Source organism: Pongo abelii, chromosome 10 (assembly GCF_028885655.2).
Source record: "Pongo abelii isolate AG06213 chromosome 10, NHGRI_mPonAbe1-v2.0_pri, whole genome shotgun sequence".
Taxonomy (NCBI): domain Eukaryota; kingdom Metazoa; phylum Chordata; class Mammalia; order Primates; family Hominidae; genus Pongo; species Pongo abelii.
This window is the reverse complement of record NC_071995.2, coordinates 98,876,954-98,899,488: the sequence shown is the minus strand read 5'-3', so window position 1 is coordinate 98,899,488 and position 22,535 is coordinate 98,876,954. Positions and strand designations below refer to the sequence as shown.

The following is a 22,535-nucleotide window of genomic DNA, read 5'->3' as shown; positions in this document are numbered from 1 at the left end:
TGAGGTCAGGACAAGACCAGCCTAACCAACATGGTGAAACCCCGACTCTACTAAAAATACAAAAATTAGCCAGGTGTGATAGTGGGTGCCTGTAATCCCAATTACTTGGGTGGCTGAGGCATGAGAATCGCTTGAACCTGGGAGGCAGAGGTTGCAGTGAGCAGAGATCGTGCCACTACACTCCAGCCTGGGTGACAGAGCGAAACTCTGTCTAAAAAAAAAAAAAAAATCCATGGTTATATGAGTGAAATAAAGGACTATGAATTCTCTAGGAGTCTAGAACATCTGTTTACTTAATTGTGACTGTTAGCACTCTGCTTATTTGAAATCTTAATTTTCTATCAGAGCAATTACGTACATATTTAGCTGTGCAAGATTAAGCAAAGTTGAATATTTAATACATTCAGGGACACAGATGTTATTTGGGGCTATATCTGACTGTTGCTTTAGAAGAACTTAATCTCAGAACAGGGATCTCTGGGGAAAAACATTTTTTTAAAACCCAAAAACTTAATCTACTTCAATTCATTTTTTGTTCCTCCGTCTTAGGCAGAAATCCACATGTACTCACCTTTGTCATTTGATCTGCATCTGGTCTTACAGTTGCAGTTACATTTAACAGTAGCTTTACATGTTCACGAACTTCCTCAGGTATATTTGTAAGTGAACTGGATCCTAAACGACTCAACTATTCAAAAGAGTGATAACATTAAATGAGTATAAAATATTTAAAAAGATACATACATTTAAGAAAACATTTAAAAATTTACTCAATATTTTACTACAAATATACTGACTACATTTTAAACAAATTGTTAATTCTATTGTTGCAAAACAAAACCCTTATCTTTAATACCCAAAATTGTTTCTATTCCTACAGTAAAATGTTCCAGTATTTACATTTACTCAAATGCCATGAGTAAAGTTCTAGCAACAAATTTTAACTAGTCCTCTTTATTTATTTGAAAAAAATATTTTTTTGAGACAGGGTCTCACTCTGTCACCCCAGGCTGGCATGCAGTGGCACAATCACAGCTCACTGCAGCCCCAAACTCCCAGGCTCAAGTGATCCTCCCACCCCGATCGGCCTTCCAAGTAGCTGGGACTACAGGCATGTGCCACCAAGCCCAGCTAACTTTTTGTATTCTTTTTTTTTTTTGTAGAGAAGTGGTTTAGCCATGTTACCCAGGCTGGTCTCGAACTCCTGGACTCAAGTGACCCACCCACCTTGGGTCTCCCCAAGTGCTGGGATTGCAGGCATGAGCCAGAGCACCTGGCCTAGTCTGGGTTACTTATAAATTTGTTAAAATAAAAATATAATAAATTATTAAGCTGATCTTATGCAAACTTAAAATGAGATACTCATGTCATTCAGAGAATTTCCTGAACACATTTTGGAAAAAAATCAAAGACACATTTAATAAATTTTTTAATGCAAGCAAATTATTTATAGGCAAATACCTGATCCAATTGCCTACTGAAACTCTTGTAAATATCTTGCTTGTTGACTTCAAATATAGGTTTCCCTTTATTAAATACAGCATACATAACAGTTCCTAAAGAATACATATCACTGGCTGTTTCACAGCTCACAGAAAGTATGTATTCAGGAGCCAAATATTCAGGATTTGGAAGACACAATGAAGGTAAATTTGGGTCCCATTCTTTACAAGGAAATTTAGGCTGTAGTAAGAAAAGGAATTACATGGGTTACTTCAAATTCAACCAAACAACTATCAAGCAGTAGCAATCTATCTTTAAATTTCTACTCAGTCATGCAAGTAAAAATGCCATCACACCTTCAATCCCAAAATTCCCAAATTCCTAAATGTAAAAAAGTTCATGCAACAAACTGAGAAATAAGAACTGTTACAACTGAGATTACTGGAGGCTCTTCCAGAAGACAAATTATCACTGTAATATGTAATATGAACATGTGAAGGTCTGGCTCATGTTTTATGATACACAGTCTTCAAAAGTTGTATGAGCTCAGATAGAGACTGTTGTTTGCAATTTGTTCTTTCACTAATTAGCTATGTGATTTAGTTAAAAAGTTCAAAAGATTGTAGTAAGGATTAAACAAATGTGTGGAAGTTTGACCTAGCAGTGTCTGACCCACTCATGATATATATTCAACCAATACTAGTTAGTTCTGATTACCTTAAAAATGGCTGCTTAACTTACAAATCTTAGGTCAAATTACGGGCCCTCTAACAACTACATATAATAAAAACCTATCACCAAGGATCATAAGGTGCCATATCACCAAGGATCTTCTATGCCATGCAGACCCAATCAATACAAAGCAGAATTGATTTAATGCAGTGTTTTTCTAAGTATGAATAGGCAGGTATCCTAATCATTAAGAAAAGGTGCTTTGGAAGCAGAAAGGCTGCGTTCAAATTCTGGCTCTATCACTTACCATCTACCTAAATTTAGGCAGGTTCTTTTATTCTCTGAGCCTACTTAACTTATCTGTATTATTCCTATACCCCACTGAGTTATTGTGAGGATTAAATAAGTACAGAGAAAGTGTGTGGAAAAGTTTCAATAAGAACGTTAGCTATTGCCATTGCTATTATTATGCTCCCTAAAGAATATTCCATGACCCAATAAATGGGAAACACTGCTAGAGAGTCACATGTGTTATTGCATTTGACATCCTGAGGAAAAAAAAAACCCTATTTAATCAAATAGTTCTTAAATTTATTTAACTCTGGCATCCTTTTCTCAAATAACATTAACTACTGTGGTAGTAATGTGGCAAAGAATACTCTTAAGTGCAATGAACACTAGAAATTTTCTCTAAAGCTGTACATCTAAACATACCACTGTACCACATAGCCTATTTCTAGTCCATTCCAGATGCAATCAAAATTTCTCTGGCCTCAAAAATGAGAAGACTAAAAGTTTCATTACCTCCTGTTCAGAAGGATTGGTTGATGATACACAAAAATCAAAACCCATTATTTTCCAGGCTCCACTTTTATTCAAAATTATATTTTCAGGAGTAATATTTCCATGTACCATTTTTACACTGCTGTGCAAGAATGACAATCCTTCAGAAACCTGTAAATGGAAAAAACACATTTACACTAAATAAAACTCCTTTCAATTACAATAAAATGTCTCATAAAAATAATAATTATTGCTACTCCTCACAATAAAAGTTTTGCGTGTCAGCTAAAAATCAAATTTCATCATAAATACCAAAGTATACATAGATGTAGTCAATTGCCAGGACAATCTGAAGATTAGTGAGAAAAATCTAGTTATAAAACCAGAGTACACCTATTTATTAAGTTCCTTCCTATATGCATATAAACAGAAGAAAAGATAAAGAATCCTTTGATGCCCAAATTTATTCAGTTCCTGATTGAAAAGTGAGGGAATCTTTGATTCTTGAGTTGCAGACAGTGAATATTAAGATTTTTATATACATACGCTTCAGATTGAAATTCAGTTTTCCTGAATAGTATTGTACTCAGTTCTCAAATATTCAACTGAAGTTCACTTATTCTCACATTGGATTAATATTTGGTAATTTTTATATTTGTCCCTGACATCACCACGGAATGTGTCAACCAAAACTAAAGGTTAGATTTCTGTTTCCAAGGAGTAGCTTTTGGCAAGCCAATGCACACTGACTTCCAGGACTTGAACACACATTCCAAAGAAGACATATGAATGGCCAATAAACACATGAAAAGATGCTTGAAGTCACTAATCATTAGGGAAATGCAAGTCAAAACCACAATGAGCTCTCACCTCACACCCATGAGGATGGCTACTATTTAAAAAAAGAGAAAATCCAGGCTGCGCACAGTGGCTCATGCCTGTAATCCCAGCCATTTGGGAGGCCGAGGCAGGCAGATCACAGGTCAGGAGTTCGAGACCAGCCTAGCCAACATGGTGAAACCCCATCAATACTAAAAATACAAAAATTAGCCAGGCGTGGTGGCGCGCGCCTCTAGACCCAGCTACTCGGTAGGCTGAGGCAGAAGAATCGCTTGAACCTGGGAGGTGGTGGTTGTAGTGAGCTGAGATCACGCCACTGAACTCCAGCCTGGGCAACAGAGCAAGACTCCGTCTCCAAAAAAATAAAAATAGAAAAAAGAAAATCCACATCTTTACATACCATGGGATAATTAAAATAGAGAGAGAGAAAAAAATAATAACTGCTGGTGAGGATATGGAGAAACTAGAATCTTTGTGCACTGTTGGTGGGAATATAGGTGCTATGTAAAACAGTATAATTGTTCTCCCTAAAATTAAAAATAGAATCAGTGTATGATCCAGCAATTCCATTTCTGCGTAGATACTCCAAAGAATTGATAGCAGGGTCTTACAGAGATGTTTGTATACTCATTTTCATAGCAGCATTATTCACAATAGCCAAAATGTGGAAGCAATTCAAGTGTCCATTGATAGATGACTGGGCACATAAGCTGCTTATAATGTGTATAAGCAACTATCATCTATCAATGGACACTTGAATTGCTATGCATACACATATAATGGAATATTATTTAGCCTTTAAAAGGAAGGAAATTCTAACAAATGCTACAACGTGGATGAACCTTGAGAACATTATGCTAACACAGGCCAATCACAAAATAACAAATACTGTATGATTCCACTTATATGAAGTACCTAGAGTAGTCAAATTCATAGAGACAGAAAGTATAATTGTGGTTGCCAGGGGCAGGAAGGGAGGAGTTGGAAGAATAAGGAGATATTGTTTCAGGGGCAGAGTTTCAGACGTCTAAGATGAAAACAGTTGTGGAGATGTATGGTGGTGATGGTTCCATGACAATGTGAATGTACGTAATGAACGGACTCAAATGTACACTTCAAAATGGTTAAGATGGAAGAGGGCAGAGTAAGATGGCCAAATAGAATCCTACACTGTATATCCTCCCTGTGCAGGAACACCAAATTTTAAAAACTACCTGCATACACACACACACACACACATACACACACACACACACACACACACAAATCAAAATAACCAAAAATCAGGTGAGCACTTACAGTACCTGGTTTTAACTTCGTATCACTGAAAGAGGCACTGAAGAAGTGCTCTTTCATAGCTGGTTAGACAGTCAGTCCTCAATTGCCTACACCATCTCTCCCCAGTCCCTTACTGGGGCTGTACAGCAAAGAGACATAATCTGTGCACTTGGGGGACAGCGTAGTGACTAGGAGACTTTATACTGATCTCAGTGCTACCCTGTAACAGCAGAAAGCAAAGCCATGCTGGGCTCAACTAGCACACGCGCTCTAAGGGAGCATTTGAACCAGACCTAGCCAGATGAGAATCACCCATCACAGAGGTCAGAACTTGAGTTTCTTGGCAGGCCTCTGCACCATGGACCAAAGTGTTCTGGGGACCCAGATAAACTTGAAAGGCACTCTAGGACTATACAAGGACTGCAATTTCTTCTCTCTTTTTTTTAATTATTACACTTTAAGTTCTGGGATACATGTGCAGAACGTGCAGTTTTTTTTACATAGGTATACACGTGCCATGGTGGTTTGCTGCACCCATCAACCGTCACCTACATTAGGTATTTCTCCTAATGCTATCCCTTCCCTAGCCCCCCAACCCCAGACAGGCCCTAGTGTGTGATGCTCCCCTCCCTGTGTCCATGTGTTCTCATGGTTCAACTCCCACTTATAAGTGAGAACATGCGGTGTTTGGTTTTCTGTTTCTGTGTTAGTCTGCTGAGAATGATAGTTTCCAGCTTCATCCACATCCCTGCAAAGAACGTGAACTCATCCTTTATTATGGCTGCACAGTATTCCATGGTGTATATGTGCCACATTTTCTTTATCCAATCTATCATCAGTGGGCATTTGGGTTGGTTCCAAGTCTTTGCTACTGTGAATAGTGCTGCAATAAACATACGTGTGCATGTGTCTTTATAGTAGAACCATTTATAATCCTTTCGATATACATACCCAGTAATGGGATTGCTGGGTCAAATGGTATTTTTGGTTCTAGATCCTTGAGGAATTGCCATACTGTCTTCAACAATGGTTGAACTAATTTACACTCCCACCAGCAGTGTAAAAGCATTCCTATTTCTCCACATCCTCTCCAGCATCTGTTGTTTCCTGACTTTTTAATGATTGCCATTCTAACTGGCGTGAGATGGTATCTCACTGTGGTTTTGATTTGCATTGCTCTAATGACCAGTGATGATGAGCTTTTTTTCATGTTTGTTGGCTGCATAAATGTCTTCTTTTGAGAAGTATCTGTTCATATCCTTCACCCACTTTTTGATGGGGTTGTTTTTTCTTGTAAATTTGTTTAAGTTCCTTGTAGATTCTGGGTATTAGTCCTTTGTCAGATGGATAGATTGCAAAATTTTCCTCCCATTCTGTAGGTTGCCTGTTTACTCTGATGATAGTTTCTTTTGCTGTGCAGAAGCTCTTTAGTTTAATTAGATCCCGTTTGTCAATTTTGGCTTTTGTTGCCACTGTTTTTGGTGCTTTAGTCGTGAAGTCTTTGCCCATGCCTAAGTCCTGAATGGTATTGCCTAGGTTTTCTTCTAGGGTTTTTATGGATTTAGGTCTTATGTTTAAGCCTTTAATCCACCTTGAGTTAATTTTTGTATAAGGTGTAAGGAAGGGGTCCAGTTTCAGTTTTCTGCAGGTGGCTAGCTAGTTTTCCCAACACCATTCATTAAATAGGAAATCCTTTCCCCACTGCTTGTTTTTGTCAGATTTGTCAAAGACCAGATGCTTATAGACGTGTGGCATTGTTTCTGAGGCCTCTGTTCTGTTCCATTGGTCTATATATCTGTTTTGGTATCAGTACCATGCCGTTTTGGTTACTGTAGCCTTATAGTATTGTTTGAAGTCAGGTAGCATGATGACTCCAGCTTTGTTCTTTTTGCTTAGGTTTGTTTTGGCTATACAGGCTCTTTTTGGTTCCATACAAAATTTAAAGTACTTCTTTCTAATTCTGTGAAGAAAATCAATGGTAGCTTGATGGGGATAGCACTGAATCTACAAATTACTTTAGGCAGTATGGCCATTTTCACGATATTAATTCTTCCTATCCATGAGCATGGAATGTTTTTCCATTTGTTTGTGTCCTCTCTTATTTCCTTCAGGAGTGGTTTGTAGTTCTCCTTGAAGAGGTCCCTCACATCCCTTGTAAGCTGTATTCCTAGGTATTTTATTCTCTTTGTATCAATTGTGAATCGGAGTTTACTTATGATTTGGCTCTCTGTTTGTCCGTTACTGCTGCATGGGAATGCTTGTTATTTTTTATTGATTTTGTATCCTGAGACTTTGCTGAAGTTGCTTATCAGCATAAGGAGATTTTGAGCTGAGACTATGGGGTTTTCTAAATATACCATCACATCATCTGCAAGCAAGACAATTTGACTTCCTCTCTTCCTATCTGAATATTCATTTATTTCATTCTCTTGCCTGATTGCCCTGGCCAGAACTTCCAATACAATGTTGAATAGGAGTGGTCAGAGAGGGCATTTGTGCCAGTTTTCAAAGGGAATGCTTCCAGCTTTTACCCATTCAGTATGATACTGGCTGTGAGTTTGTCATAAATGGCTCTTATTATTTTGAGATATGTTCCATCAATACCTAGTTTATTGAGAGTTTTTAGCATGAAGGGGTGTTGAATTTTATCAAAGGCCTTTTCTGCATCTATTGATATAATCATGTGGTTTTTGTCATTGGTTCTGTTTATGTGATGGATGACACTTAATGATTTGCATATGTTAAACCAGCCTTGCATCCCAGGGATGAAGCCGACTTGATCGTGGTGGATAAGCTTTTTGATGTGCTGCTGGATTTGGTTTGCCAGTATTTTATTGAGGATTTTTGCATCAATGTTCATCAGGGATATTGGCATGAAATTTTCTTCTTTTGTTGTAGCTCTGCCAGGTTTTGGTATCAGGATGATGGTGGCCTCATAAAGTGAGTTAGGGAGGAGTCCCTCTTTTTCTATTGTTTGGAACAGTTTCAGAAGGAATGGTACCAGTTCCTTCTATCTCTGGTAGAATTTGGTTGTGAACCCGTCTGGTCTTGGGCTTTTTTCGGTTGGTAGGCTATTAATTACTATATCAATTTCAGAATTTGTTATTGGTCTATTCAGGGATTTGACTTCTTCCTAGTTTAGTCTTGGGAGGGTGTATGTGTCCAGGAATTTATCCATTTCTTCTAGATTTTCGACTTTATTTGCATAGAGGGATTTATAGTATTCTCTGATGGTAGTTTGGATTTCTGTGGGATCAGTGGTGATATCCCCTTTATCACTTTTTATTGCGTCTGATTATTCTCTCTTTTCTTCTTTATTAGTCTGGCTAGTGGTCTATTTTGTGAATCTTTTTTTAAAAAAACCAGCTCCTAGATTCACTGATTTATTTTTAAGGGTTTTTCATGTCTCTATCTCCTTTGGCTCTGCTCTAATCTTAGTTATTTATTATCTTCTGCTAACTTTTGAATTTGTTTGCTCTTGCTTTTCTTTTAATTGTGATGTTAGGATGTTGATTTTAGACCTTTTCTGCTTTCTCCTGTGGACATTTAGTGCTATAAGTTTCCCTCTACATACTGCTTTAGCTGTGTCCCAGAGATTCTGGTATGTTGTGTCTTTGTTCTCATTGGTTTCAAAGAACGTATTTATTTCTGCCTTAATTTCGTTATTTACCCAGTAGTCATTCAGGAGCAGGTTCTTCAGTTTCCATGTAGTTGTGTGGTTTTGAGTGAGTTTCTTAATCCTGAGTTCTAATTTGATAGCACTGTGGTCTGAGAGACTGTTTGTTAGGATTTCCATTCTTTTGCATTTGCTGAGGCGTGTTTTACTTCCAATTAGGTGGTCAATTTTAGAATAACTGAGATGTAGTGCTGAGAAGAATGTATATTCTGTTGATTTGGGGTGGAGAGTTCTGTAGATGTTTATTTGGGCTGCTTAGTCCAGAGCTGAGTTCAAGTCCTGAATATCCTTGTTAATTTTCTGTCTCGTTGATCTGTCTAATATTGACAATGGGGTGTTAAAGTCACCCACTTTTATTGTGTGGGAGTCTAAGTCTCTTTGTAGGTCTCTAAGAACTTGCTTTATGAATCTGGGTGCTCCTGTATTGGATGCATATATATTTAGGATAGTTAGCTCTTCTTGTTGCATTGATCCCTGTACCATTAAGTAGTGCCCTTCTTTGTCTTTTTTGATCTTTGTTGGTTTAAAGGCTGTTATATCAGAGACTAGGACTGCAACCCCTGCTTTTTTTTTTTTTTTTTGCTTTCCATTTGCTTGGTTAATATTCCTCCATCCCTTTATTTTGAGCCTGTGTGTGTCTTTGCATGTGAGATGAGTCTCCTAAATACAGCACACTGATGGGTCTTAAGTCTTCATCCAAGAGTCAAGATCAAAGACCATCTTGACTGGTCTTTGCCAGTCTGTGTCTTTTAATTGGGGCATTTAGCCCATTTACATTTAAGGTTAGTATTGTTATGTGAGAATTTGATCCTGTCATTATGATGCTAGCTGGTTTTGCCCGTAGACAGTGGGTGCAGCCCACAGAGGGTGAGCTGAAGCAGAGTGTGGCTTCACCTCACCTGGGAAGCTCAAGGGGTCGGGGAACTCCCTCCTATAGCCAAGGGAAGCCGTGAGAGACTGTATGTCCCATGAGGGATGGTGCATTCTGGCCCAGATACTATGCTTTTCCCATGGTCTTTGCAATCTGCAGACCAGGAGATTCCCTTGGGTACCTACACCACCAGGACCCTGGGTTTCAAGCACAAAACTGGGCGCCGTTTGGGCAGACACCGAGCTGGCTGCAGTTTTTTTTGTTTTTGTTTTTGTTTTCAAACCCCACTGGTGCCTGGAACTCCAGCGAGACAGAACCATTCACTACCCTGGAAAGGAGGCTGAAGCCAGGGAGCCAAGTGGTCTTGCTCAGCAGATCCCACCCCCAAGGAGCCCAGCCAGCTAAGATCCAATGGCTTGAAATTCTTGCTGCCAGCACAGCAGTCTGAAATCAACCTGAGACACTCGAGCTTGGTTGGGGGAGAGACGTCTGCCATTACTGAAGCTTCAGTAGGCGGTTTTCCCCTCACAGTGTAAACAAAGCCACCTAGAAGTTCACACTGGGCAGAGCCCACTGCAGCCGCAAAGCCACTATAACCAGACTGCCTCTCTAGATTCCTCCTCTCTGGGCAGGGCATCTCTGAAAGAAAGGCAGCAGCCCCAGTCAGGGGTTTATACATAAAACTCCCATTTCCCTGAGACAGAGCATTTGAGGGAAGAGGCAGCTGTGGGCACAGCTTCAGGAGACTTAAACATTCCTGCCTACTGGCTGTAAAGAGAGCAGCGGATCTCCCAGCACAGTGCTCGAGCTCTGCTAAGGGACAGACTGCCTCATCAAGTGTGCCCCTGACCCCAGTGCCTCCTGACTGGGAGACGCCTCCCAGCAGGGGTCGACAGACACCTCATAGAGGAGAGCTCTGGCTGGCATCTGGCAGGTGCCTCTCTAGGACAAAGCTTCCAGAGGAAGGATCAGGCAGCAATCTTTGCTGTTCTGCAGCCTCTGCTGGTGATACCCAGGCAAACAGGGTCTGGAGTGGACCTCCAGCAAACTCCAACAGACATGCAGCAGAGGGGCCTGACTGTTAGAAGGAAAATTAACAAACAGAAAAGAATCAACAGAAAGCATCAACATCAACAAAAAGGATGTCTACACAAAAACCCCATTTGAAGGTCACCAACATCAAAGACCAAAGGTAGATAAATCCATGAAGATGAGGAAAAAACAGCGCCAAAAGGCTGAAAATTCCAAAAACCAGAATGCCTCTTCTCCTCCAAAGGATCACAACTCCTCACCAGCGAGGGAACAAAACTGGACAGAGAATGAGTTTGACGAATTGACAGAAGTAGGCTTCAGAAGGTGAGTAAAAACAAACTCCTCCAAGCTAAACGAGCACGTTCTAACCCAATGCAAGGAAGCTAGGAACCTTGAAAAAGAGGAATTGCTAACTAGAATAACCAGTTTAGAGAAGAACATAAATGACTGGATGGAGCTGAAAAACACAGCATGAGAACTTCGTGAAGCATACACAATTATTAATAGCTGAATCAATCAAGCGGAAGAAAGGATATCAGAGACTGAAGATCAACTTAATGAAATAAAGCATCAAGACAAGATTAGAGAAACACGAATGAAAAGGAAAGAACAAAGCCTCCAAGAAATATGGGACTATGTGAACAGACCAAACCTCCGTTTGACTGGTGTACCTGAAGGTGACAGGGAGAATGGAACCAAGTTGGAAAATCCTCTTCAGGATATTATCCAGGAGAACTTCCCCAACCTAGCAAGACAGGCCAACATTCAAATTCAGGAAATACAGAGAACACCACAAAGACACTTCTTGAGAAGAGCAACCTCAAGACACATAATCACCAGATTCACCAAGGTTGAAATGAAGGAAAAAGTGTTAAGGGCAGCCAGAGAAAAAGGTCGGGTTACCCACAAAGAAAAGCTGATCAGATTAACAGCAGATCTCTCTGCAGAAACCCTACAAGCCAGAATAGAGTGGGGGCTAATATTCAATATTCTTAAAGAAAAGAATTTTCAACCCAGAATTTCATATCCAGCCAAACTAACCTTCATAAGTGAAGGAGAAATAAAATCCTACACAGACAAGCAAAAGTTGCGAGATTTTGTCACCACCAGGCCTGCCTTACTAGAGCTCCTGAAGGAAGCACTAAATATGGAAAGGAAATAATGGTACCAGCCACTGCAAAAACATACCAAATTGTAAAGCACTGCAATTTCTATGCAACTCTTAGTCCTAGGCTGGGCTTAGAGTCAACTGACTAGGATGGCAAGTGTCCTAGGGAGATCTAGGGAGACAACAGCTGGGACAGATAAGGGAGTGCTTGTACTACCCCCCCACCCAACCCCAGGCAATGTAGCTGGCAGCAACAAAAGGGTCTCCTTCCTTCTGTCTGAAGAGAGGAGAGTGAAGTGTAAAAAGGACTTCATATTGCATTTAGGTAACAGCTCAGCCACAGTAGAATACAGCATCAGGCAGTCTTAAGGGCCCCAATATAGACCCTAGCTCATGGATGACACTTCTAGACACACCTAGGCCAAAGGAGACCCACTGCCTTGAAGGGAAGGACCCAGTCCTGGTGGGATTCATCATCTGCTGACTAAAGAGCCATCGGGCCCTGAATAACCAATAGTGATACCCACATAGTACGCCATGGGTCTTGGGCTGTGCTGGCTTCAGGGCAGTGACCCAGCACATTCCCATCTGCGGTGGCTATGGTGAAAGACTCCTTTTATTTGAGAAAGCAGAGGAAAAGCAAAGGCAACTTTGTCTTGCACCTTAGGTACCAGCTTGACCATAGCAGAGAAGAGCACCAAGTGGGTTCTTAAGGTGTCCAAGTCCAGGCCTAGGCTCTTGAAGGCAATTCTGGACAAATCTTCCAGACAGAAAATCAACAAAGAAACATCAGACTTAATATGCACCATAGACTAAATGGATCTAATAGATATTTACAGAACATTTCAACCAATGGCTACAGAATACACACTATTCTCAAAGAATTCTTGAGTAATGCCCTATAAGCACAGGTAACTGAAGCAAAAACAGACAAATGGGATCACATCAAGTTAAAAAGCTTGCGCACATCAAATGAAATAAACAACAAAGTGAAGAGACAACCCACAGAGTGGAAGAAAATGTTTGCAAACGACCCATCTGACAAGGGATTAATAACCAGAATATATAAGGAGCTCAAACAACTCTACCGAAAAAAAACCTAATAATCTGATCAAAAATGGGCAAAAGATTTGAACAGACATTTCTCAAAAGAAGACATACAAATGGCAAACAGGCATAAGAAAAGGTGCCCAACATCAATGATCATCAGAGAAACACGAATGAAAACTACAATGAGATATCATCTCACCCTAATTAAAATGCCTTCATACAAAAGACAGGCAATAACAAATGCTGGAGAGGATGTGGAGAAAATAGAACCCTCGTACACTGTTGGCGGGGATGTAAATTAGTACATGAACTATGGAGAACAATTTGGAGGTTCTTCAAAAAACTAAAATTTGAGCTACCGTACAATCCAGCAATCCCACTCCTAGGTATATACTCAAAAATAAAAAGGAAATCAGTATAGCAAAGAGATATCTGCACTCCCATGTTTGTTGCAGCACTATTCACAATAACTAAGATTTAGAGGCAAACTAAGTGTCCATCAACAGATGAACAGATACAGAAAATATGGTACATATACACAATGGAATACTATTCAGTCATAAAAAAGGAGGAGATCTTGTCATTTGCAACAACATAGATGGAACTGGGGGTTGTTATGTTAAGCAAAATAACTCAGGGACAAAAAGACAAACTTTGAATGTTCTCCCTTATTTGTGGGAGTTAAAAATCAAAACAATTGAACTCATGGAGATGGAGAGTAGAAGGATGGTTACCAGAGGCTGGGAAGGGCAGTTGCAGGAGGTGGGGGAAAGTAGGGATGGTTAATGGGTACAAAAACAATAGTTAGAAAAAAATGAATAAGACCTAGAATTTGCTAGCACAACAGGGTGACTAAAGTCAATAATAATTTAATTGTACATTTAAAAATAGCTAAAAGAGTATAATGGATTGTAATACAGAGGATAAATGCTTGAGGAGATGGATGCCCCATTTTCCATGATGCAATTATTATGCATTGCATGCCTGTATCAAAGTATCTCATGTATAAGTATATATACCTACTATGTACCCACAAAAATTAAAAATAATTTTTAAAAATGGTTAAGATGGTATTTTGCCACAATTCTTTAAAAAATACAGCTAAGAGAATGACAAGATAAGCCAGATTGGGAGAAAATCTTTGTAAATTATGTAAATTACGTACTGTGTCCACACGTAAGTCAGTAAGAAAACAACCCCTCAAAAAAATGAGCAAAGTATCTGAAGAGATATTTCACCTAAAAAGATATTCAGATGGCAAAGCAGCATATGAAAATGTGCTCGCTATCATTATTGATCAGAGAAATACGAATTAAAAGCACTATGAGATACTACTGCACACCTGTTAGAATGACTGATACCAAAGAGACCAAAGATAGCAGATTTTGGCAAAGATGTGAAAAAAATGGAATTCTTATATGCTGCTGATAGAAATGTAAAATGGTACAACCACTATGGAAAACAGTATCATTTTCTTAAAAAGTGAATCATACACATACCATTTGATCTAGCCATTCCTCTCCCAAGTACTTGGTTAATCAGGAGAAACGAATGTGTATGTTCATACAAAAACTTGTACATGAATGTTCATAGCAGCTTTATGCACAGTAGCCAAAAACTAGAAACAACCCAAATATTATTAACAGGCAAATGGACTAGCTGTGGTACATTCATAAAATTACTCAGCAATTTAAAAAAAAAAAGAATCAACTATTGATACACACAACACGTGAATCTCAAATAATTATTTTGGTTAAAAGAAGCCAGACCGAAAAAGAATAGGTATCATATGATTCCACTTATAAAATTCTAGAAAATGCAAATCTACCCATAGTGATAGAAAGCAGGTCAATGATGTTCTGAGACAAGTGACAGAAAAACTGCAAGGAACAGGAGAGAGGGATTACAAAGGGTATGCAGAAGCTCTTGGGGGTTACGAATAGATGCAGTATATTGATCGTGGTGATGGTTTCATAGGTAAGTATATGTCGAACTTATAAAACCATATACTTTGAATATGTGTAGTTTACTGTATGCCAATTATATCTTAATAAAGCTGTTAAAACGTAATAAAAATAATGTCTGCCCAAAAGGAACTTAGAATCTACTATATAAATTTATTCTATGGCGCTGAACATATTATTTTGTTTTTCTTTTTGTTGTTGTTGTTGTTTTAAGACAGGCTCTCACTCTGTCACCCAGGCTGGAGTGCAGTAGCACTATCATAGCTCACTGCATCCTCAACCTCCCAAGCTCAAGCAATCTTCCTGCCTCAGCCTCCTGAGTAGCTGGGACCACAGGTGCATGCCACCATGTCCCGCTAATTTTTAAAATTTTTTTGTAGAAACAAGTTCTTACTATGTTTGAGCTCAGGGTTGTCTCCAACTCCTGAGCTCAAGTGATCCTCCCTCCTCAGCTTCCCAAAGTGCTGGGATTACAGGCATAAGCCACCAAAGTCAGCTGTCAGGATATTATTTTGGTAAGCAGGGAAAGGAAAATCTGAAAAAATGAGCATATATGAAAAGGCTAGCCAGGCGTGGTGGCTCATGCCTGTAATCCCAGCACTTTGGGAGGCTGAGGTGGGTGGATCATGAGGTCAGGAGTTCGAGACCAGCCTGGCCAACATGGTGAAACCCCATCTCTACTAATAATACAAAAATTAGCCAGGTGTGGTGGTGCATGCCTGTAATCCCAGCTACTGGGGAGGCTGAGGCAGGAGAATCGCTTGAACCTGGGAGGTGGAGGTTGCAGGGAGGTGGAGGTTGCAGTGAGCTGAGATCGCACCATTGCACTCCAGCCTGGGCAACAAGAGTGAAACTCCGTCTCAAAAAAGAAAAGAAAAGGGTAACAATACCTCTTGATATCACTAACTAAATTCCTTAAAGATAAAATTTTTATTTTTATCATACTTTTTTATTTCAATTGAATATTTTATACAATTTATTCAGTTTAAGAATCAAAAGGAACCCACTCCATCCACTAGCCAATAAGTGACCCCCCAAAGGTTACCAATGTTATCAGTTTGATATATTTAAAACATTATTTAAGCCTAACAACAAACTGCAGAAAAAATTTCCAGAACATAAGAATAATGACTAAATTACTAACAAGAACCAAAAGTTTACATAAAGTAGTTTTACATGGTTAATAAGTTCGAAATGCCAAAACCAATTTTAAAGGAAACAACTCTTTTTTACATGATGAATAAAAATACATACCTGAAGCAAACCATATTTGGTTTCTACATCATAAAGTTTATAATCCTTAATGTCTGGAGATATAGGGGAAGGTAGATTTTCCCAGTTACCAAGAACATTGGCTAAACTGGCAAAAACTGGTTCTGTACAAAATGCCAAGCAATCCCTGTTTTAAAAAAGAAAAAGTTATTTACTATCATATTATTACACATTATCAAAATCAAATATACATAAAATATTAGTGCTCCTATTAAACTATCAATTAGAAGGTAGACTATTTTACATTTGTTAATTTCAGCATAGACATAATCCACTTAAACCAACAAAGTTAGGAGCCTCTGCATACAAATTATACTAGATAAATCACTCAGTCTTTTAAACTAAGTGTTGTGATAACTGTGATTTTTTTTAAAACTTAAAAAGTGAGAAAATAAAACACTATTTCAACCACCTTGTTCAAATGATTGATATTCTTTATGGAAAACCAATAAACTAATTCAAAATACTGTTACATTACACTTATGGTATTATCCTTATTTATTAAGGCTGTTAATTTTCAGAATACGCTCAAAGGAACTTCTGGATTTCCCACAGATGACCCTGGAACAGTAGTCAGGAAGAGAGACAAGGCATAGCTAGCTCCAGTAGCCCAGTTCCCACTTCACAAAGCAGCTTTGATCTATATATGTCATTTTGAAAGGTGTCACAGTTATTAAATTTTTTAAGTTACTAGTCTTTCATGTACAAGAAGATTATAAACTCAGAAAATGTTAGACATTAACATTCAATGGCCTTACAGGGTAATGATCAAGAGCTCAGGCTTTGAGGACAGATACCTGACTTTAAGTCCCAGCAGCCCTATGTGCTGTCTTGGTAACAACGGACACTACTGTTCTGAACCTCACTTCACCCATTTGTAAAATGGTGATAATAGACCCACCTTGAAGGGTTAGTATAAAGATGAAATGAGAAAATCATGTAAAATACATAAAGCATGTAAGCTCAATAAGCTTACCATTGCTATTATAATTACCAAGCATTTGCCACCCAAGCCCTAACACTTTAGGCCTTGGGCTTTAGGCTCTGGCAATTAAGAACTACAAAGTAGTACAGTAATGTGGCTACATAACAAGCTTCTGGGCCTGCATAGTAACTGTTAAATGGCAGTTATGTCCTTTAACTGATGTCTCATCTGTCTCAATACGTGAATAACTTTTCTTCTGCCTTAAATCTGTTTTTCAAATGAGAGCATATGCAGAAGCTTAATATATAAGAAATAAAAACAGAGCTTAGGTTGAATGAGAGAAAGGGTCACGTTGTCCTGCTCCCTGCTCAGCCATCATCAAGGAAGCTGCCTTGTGCTGTACTCCCAACACTTAGCTCATTAACACACTGGACCATAAGGCATGCTTTTGTTGAACTGTACTGTTTAAAAAAAAAAAAAAACTGTCTTACAGACTCACATAGTGTCTTCTCTGCTAGGTCCCTTTGAATCTATTTTTTTTAGCTTCCAAACTGTCATCCTACTAAAATCACTGAATGTTACTAACAACTTCTCACTGGTCAAATGTAATGGATTCTTCTCTGTCCTTATTTTCTTTTTTATTCTGTATTCCCCAGTGTTAGCAGGTTCTTTTTTCCTTCCTTTTGCTTCCATGACATGCTGCCAATTCTCCTGCCATATGACAATATTCCTCCTAATTTTTTCTTTGGCTCTTGTTTTCCCTACATTTCAAGGTTCTTTCCTCAGTACTCTGCTCCTTTTACTCATACTCTTGAAAAACTCACTCACTTTTTTTTAGGTTTTAATTACTGCCTGTAAGTGACTAACCCCCATATACATCACCAACTCTGGACTGTCATCTGAATTACTCTATCTGTAGTGCATTTCCTTTGGGTAATTCCAGTGTCATGTCAGTATTATTAATTCATTAAAAACTGGAAGTTCTCTTTTTCTTCCCTAAAGTGTCCCTATTTCTATCAATGCTACTATAATTTTACAACCTAACAATTAGGATACCTTAAAGTAATCTTTGAATTGTCTCTCTTCATGGTTGCCAATAAATTCCTAATTCTATAATAGTTAAATCACCATACAAAAAGCTGCAGGGACACAGAAAAGTATAACTCATAGTCCTTTTCCCCTCAAGAGACTTGAAATGTAATTATGAGATATAAGACATGTAAATACAACATAAAGTAACAAGGATAGGTAGGATTCTAATAGGTGACACTAGAGACACTGATAGAAAACACTCCAGAGGAAATAGCACCAACAAATACAGAGTCAGGAAAGTGTAGGATAAGTGTGGGGAAAAAAAACCAGTCTACTTTGGGATACAGGATTCACAATAGTATTACATAACAGACAGAAACTATAGTGTTGTAGGTTTATCCATGAAAAGAAGGGCAATAAAAAATATTTTTATGACAAGAGACATATGAGCAAGCCAGGTGCAGCGGCATGCACCTGTAGTCCCAGCTACTTGAGAGGCTGAGGCAGGAGGATCACTCAAGCTCGGGAGTCCAAGACAAGCCTGGGCAACAATAGCGAAACCCCACCCCAAAAGTTAAAAAAGAAAAAGAAGAGGCCAGGCACAGTCACTCACACCTGTAATCTCAGGGAGGATCAATTGAGGCCAAGAGTTCGAGATCAGCCTGACTAATACAGCAAGACCCCACTTCTACAAAACAAAAAATTTTTTAATTAAAAATCAAAAAATTAGCTGGGCATGGTAGCACATACTTGTAGTAGTCTACTTGAGAGGCTGAGGCAGGAGGATCACTTGAGTCCAGGAGTTCGAGGCTGCAGTGAGCTATGATGGCACTACTATAATCCAGCTTGGGCGACAGAGTGAAACTCTGTCTCAATCAATCAACTGACACATGAGCATATTTTTGGGTAGATGCAGCATGGTGCAGTAAAAAATAAAAACAGAGACTCAGGAATCAGAATGACAAAATGAATCCTAGCTCCAGCACTTAAAACCATACAGTTTCTTTGATCCTCTGTTCTGTGTAATTGTGAGAATTAGATGAATTAAACAATGTAAAGCATTTAGCATAGTTTTTCACATAGTAAATGTTTGTATTTTTCCTTTTATGTTTAAAAAAAAGATCTTGTGCCTTTGAAGGGTGAGATGGTAGAAAGAGGTTATTGAAGATTCCAAAGTAAGAATTGCAGAAACTCAATATATAATAAAAGATAAAAGCAAAACTGTACAATTGAAGGGAGATGGGACCTTCATCCCACACAGCCTGGAACCCTGCCAGCTCTGTGTCCTCCACCTTCCCATTCTTCCCCTATCCTTAAAAATCCTAAGGGCCAACAGGGCCACAGGACACAAATACCAAATGATCTGATTAAGATTTTCTGAATTAAGAGAGGGGAATACAGTCTGCTGAGAAAGAAGGAAGAAACGCATAAATTTCGGGTTAAAAGTAATGTCGAAAAGGTTTATAAAGCTAGGGTATCTAAAGCAGTATTAAAAGTGCCACAAGCTTGAGAGTCCAGTCAAGATTACATAAATTTCATTTTCTTGTCATTCTCAGTAACACTTCCCAAGCTCACCCTTGAGAAAAATAGATGGTAAAGTAACTGAGGGCTATGGACTGGCATGCTAGGCATAGTAGAAGGTTAAGTGTCTCAAACAGTAGTTGGCACACACACAAAATTGGCCTCTAAATACTGTATCAATGAAAAGGAGACAAGAAATTCTAGCAAATTAGCAAGGACAGCTACTTTCAGGCAAGAACTGTATTCTGTACCCTTGCATCTTCTATTTTGACTATTGTAGTCATGAGCACAGGGTAGCCACTGAAGTACAGAATCATGGCAAAAGTAAAGAAAGTATTAATATTTCAAAGAGAGTCATATACATAGACAATGCAAATAAATTTTAGGGAGAAAACTAATGCATAAGAACTCAACACTTAGAGTATAAGAATTTTTCACTGACAATACTTGAAACAGACAGATTTCAAATATAAAATTATTTTTAACTATTTGTTCAGGAAGTCTACTATGTAAGTTTTTATAAAAATTTACCTGGATTCTTCTAAAGGATGCTGGACAGTAAGAAGTCGAGGGTGTCGAAGCCGAGTTAACTGTTGGACTCCTCGTTTTAGAGAATCAATGATTTGATCCTTTTCAAATTTTTGATACTTGTCAATCAGTTTTTTATCAAAGACAAAAACTGCCACTTCCTAAATAAAAGAATTGTGTAATTTTAGTCAAGAAATATAGAAAAGTAATAAAATTATATGAATGTCACAATCTACAAATAACTATGCCATAAAAATTTTAGCACCATTGTAATACTTTTCTGATATCAAAGAGTTGGTTTCCTTATGATAGTAAATCTAAACATTTTAAAAGGTGTAAAACCTAGAGTCCTCATCTAAAGAACACAGGAAAAACCTTACCTTTGAATTCTGCTATCACAGGTACATATTAATTACGTACAATATGTTGTTTCCTGTGTAGTAATCTCTTATGGACACAGAATTCAAAGAAAATGTTTAAAAATTTAAAATGTAACTTACAATGATAATCGTGAAGTATACTACAAAATCTTGAAATGCTTTTTGAAAGAAAGGTTGTATGTCAGGGAGTACTTGTTTGTAAGAAAAATGTATTTGTAGTACCTTTTACATATGAATAATCTATATTCTATCTCATACCTTCCTATCCCCCATCTTGTTAGGGGCAGTAAATGTAAACGGTTACTAGTACAGGGACTTGCTCTCCCACCACCTCTCTTTGAAATCATTCACAGCTTATTTTATACTACTAAAAGCACACATCCTCCTTACCATCTTCTTCCTTTCATTATTCCTCAGATACCCAAAGAAAAGCAGTTCTCATCTAGTTACCCCCTCTTAACAAATCAATAAAAAAACAGCTCTACTGATAGGTGATGTCTTAAATCATTGATGTGTGTTCTTGGTAATAACGCAAAATCAACTGGAAGAGAAATTAGCAAAGAATGCTAGCCTTCCAAAATTCCTTGAAAGATTTTGAAACTCTTTCAGAATTTCTATGTCTTTGAAAGCCTCAAATTAAACCTACTGCTACTCAACTATCAATATCCAAGACATTAGTTTTCTATTTTATTCTCATTTTTTTCTCTTCTAATTATTTTCTTCTGTTCTGCATTTTTGCTACATTAGCATTATTATTTTCATAAATCAGCCTGGCAACTCAACCGTCTCATAGAGATTCACTGCCAAAAGTCCAATCCAATAAATTTCTCAAACATAACTTGTAAAATGAGGGTTCCTTATGTATATAAATGAGTTAAGGATATTAGAGGAGTAAGTCTCTGAAAAGTGGCAACAAAAAGGAATTATTTAGCACTGTAACTCAATTAAAACACAACATTCCCCCAAGCATTTGTGAATAAGGCAGCATTTACTACAATAAAACAACAGAGGATGTATTTATACAGCACTGGCATTAGATCAGAGGAGACTTTGAGTCAATTTCCCTTCAACTGACCAGCTGCCTTTGGGCAAGTTTTCTCAACAGAAAAAAAAAAAAGAATAAATAATAGTATGAATACCTCAAAGGACCACTGAAGAATAAGTGACACAGTAATATAAAAAGAACTTATTGTAACACCTGACATATTCAATTAATGTTAGCTAACGTCGTTACACCACTAACATCAAGACTTGTATTTTGTTATTTTTCTATTACTGATGAGTTTTCTGCTGACACACATCTGATCAATGACACATATATATGATCAATGACACACATTCAAGACCCATGGTCAAGAATCAACTTTGAAAGACAGAGATTCAACAACCTGTCAACTTGATAAGGAACATTAATACATTAAGCTAAACAAAATGATGTGATATAAACTCAATACCATTCCCATGTCACACAGAAATAAACATGCAGCGTAAGAATATAACAGTGATCAAGAGCCCAGTTTCCAGAGTCACACAAACCTAAAATGGAATTTAACTCCTGCCATTTATTATGTTGACCCTGAACTCAAACCTTGGTCATTGTTATTTTCAGACCAGAGTCATAAAAGAAATGAGATAAAAAATGAAAATATAATACACTCTACAGCTAAAGTTTCAGGCATTAGTCTACTAGAAAATCTTACAAATAAAGAGGTTCCCAAGTCAACTATTTATATAATAGAAATAACAAGATAGCATTTGCATATTTACATGTGCCAAGCATTGTGCTAAGTACTTTTCAGAAATTATTCTATTCCTTACAGAAACCCTATGAGACAAATATTATATTAACTTTACAAATGAGGATGTTGTGGAGAAGATAAATGTTTTCTAAGATTAAAAAAAAGTCGAGTTTCAAACACAGTTAGTCCACAGGACTATATTTTTAGCCAAGACATTATTCTGTCGCCCCAGAAATAACACAGGGAAAATACGGAACACCAAAGCAAAACACGATGCATGTCTTCAAGAAAGAAATCAGTCATTTAGGCTGAGTAACAGCTTTAAATAGCACTCATATAAACACCTAATCTTAACTCCTGATCATTATGAGGCACAGGACAGCCAGGAGGTAAGTTTTACATAATACTAATTTGAACTAAA

The 22,535-nt window shown here is 38.0% G+C and overlaps 1 protein-coding gene across 3 annotated transcripts in view; it reads right to left on the bottom strand.

Moving 5' to 3' along the window:
- The window catches only part of SCYL2 (SCY1 like pseudokinase 2), a 71,191-nt gene that overhangs the window by 25,651 nt on the left and 23,005 nt on the right, over positions 1 to 22,535 (bottom strand). For all 3 annotated transcript variants that reach the window (XM_024257176.3, XM_024257177.3, XM_024257178.3), the window contains exons 3-7: positions 19,999 to 20,156; positions 15,972 to 16,116; positions 2,920 to 3,069; positions 1,462 to 1,683; positions 572 to 688 (exon numbers count right to left, since the gene is read on the bottom strand). In XM_024257176.3, the coding sequence (XP_024112944.2) occupies positions 572 to 688; positions 1,462 to 1,683; positions 2,920 to 3,069; positions 15,972 to 16,116; positions 19,999 to 20,156 (792 nt within the window). The remainder of the gene's footprint in view (positions 1 to 571; positions 689 to 1,461; positions 1,684 to 2,919; positions 3,070 to 15,971; positions 16,117 to 19,998; positions 20,157 to 22,535) is intronic.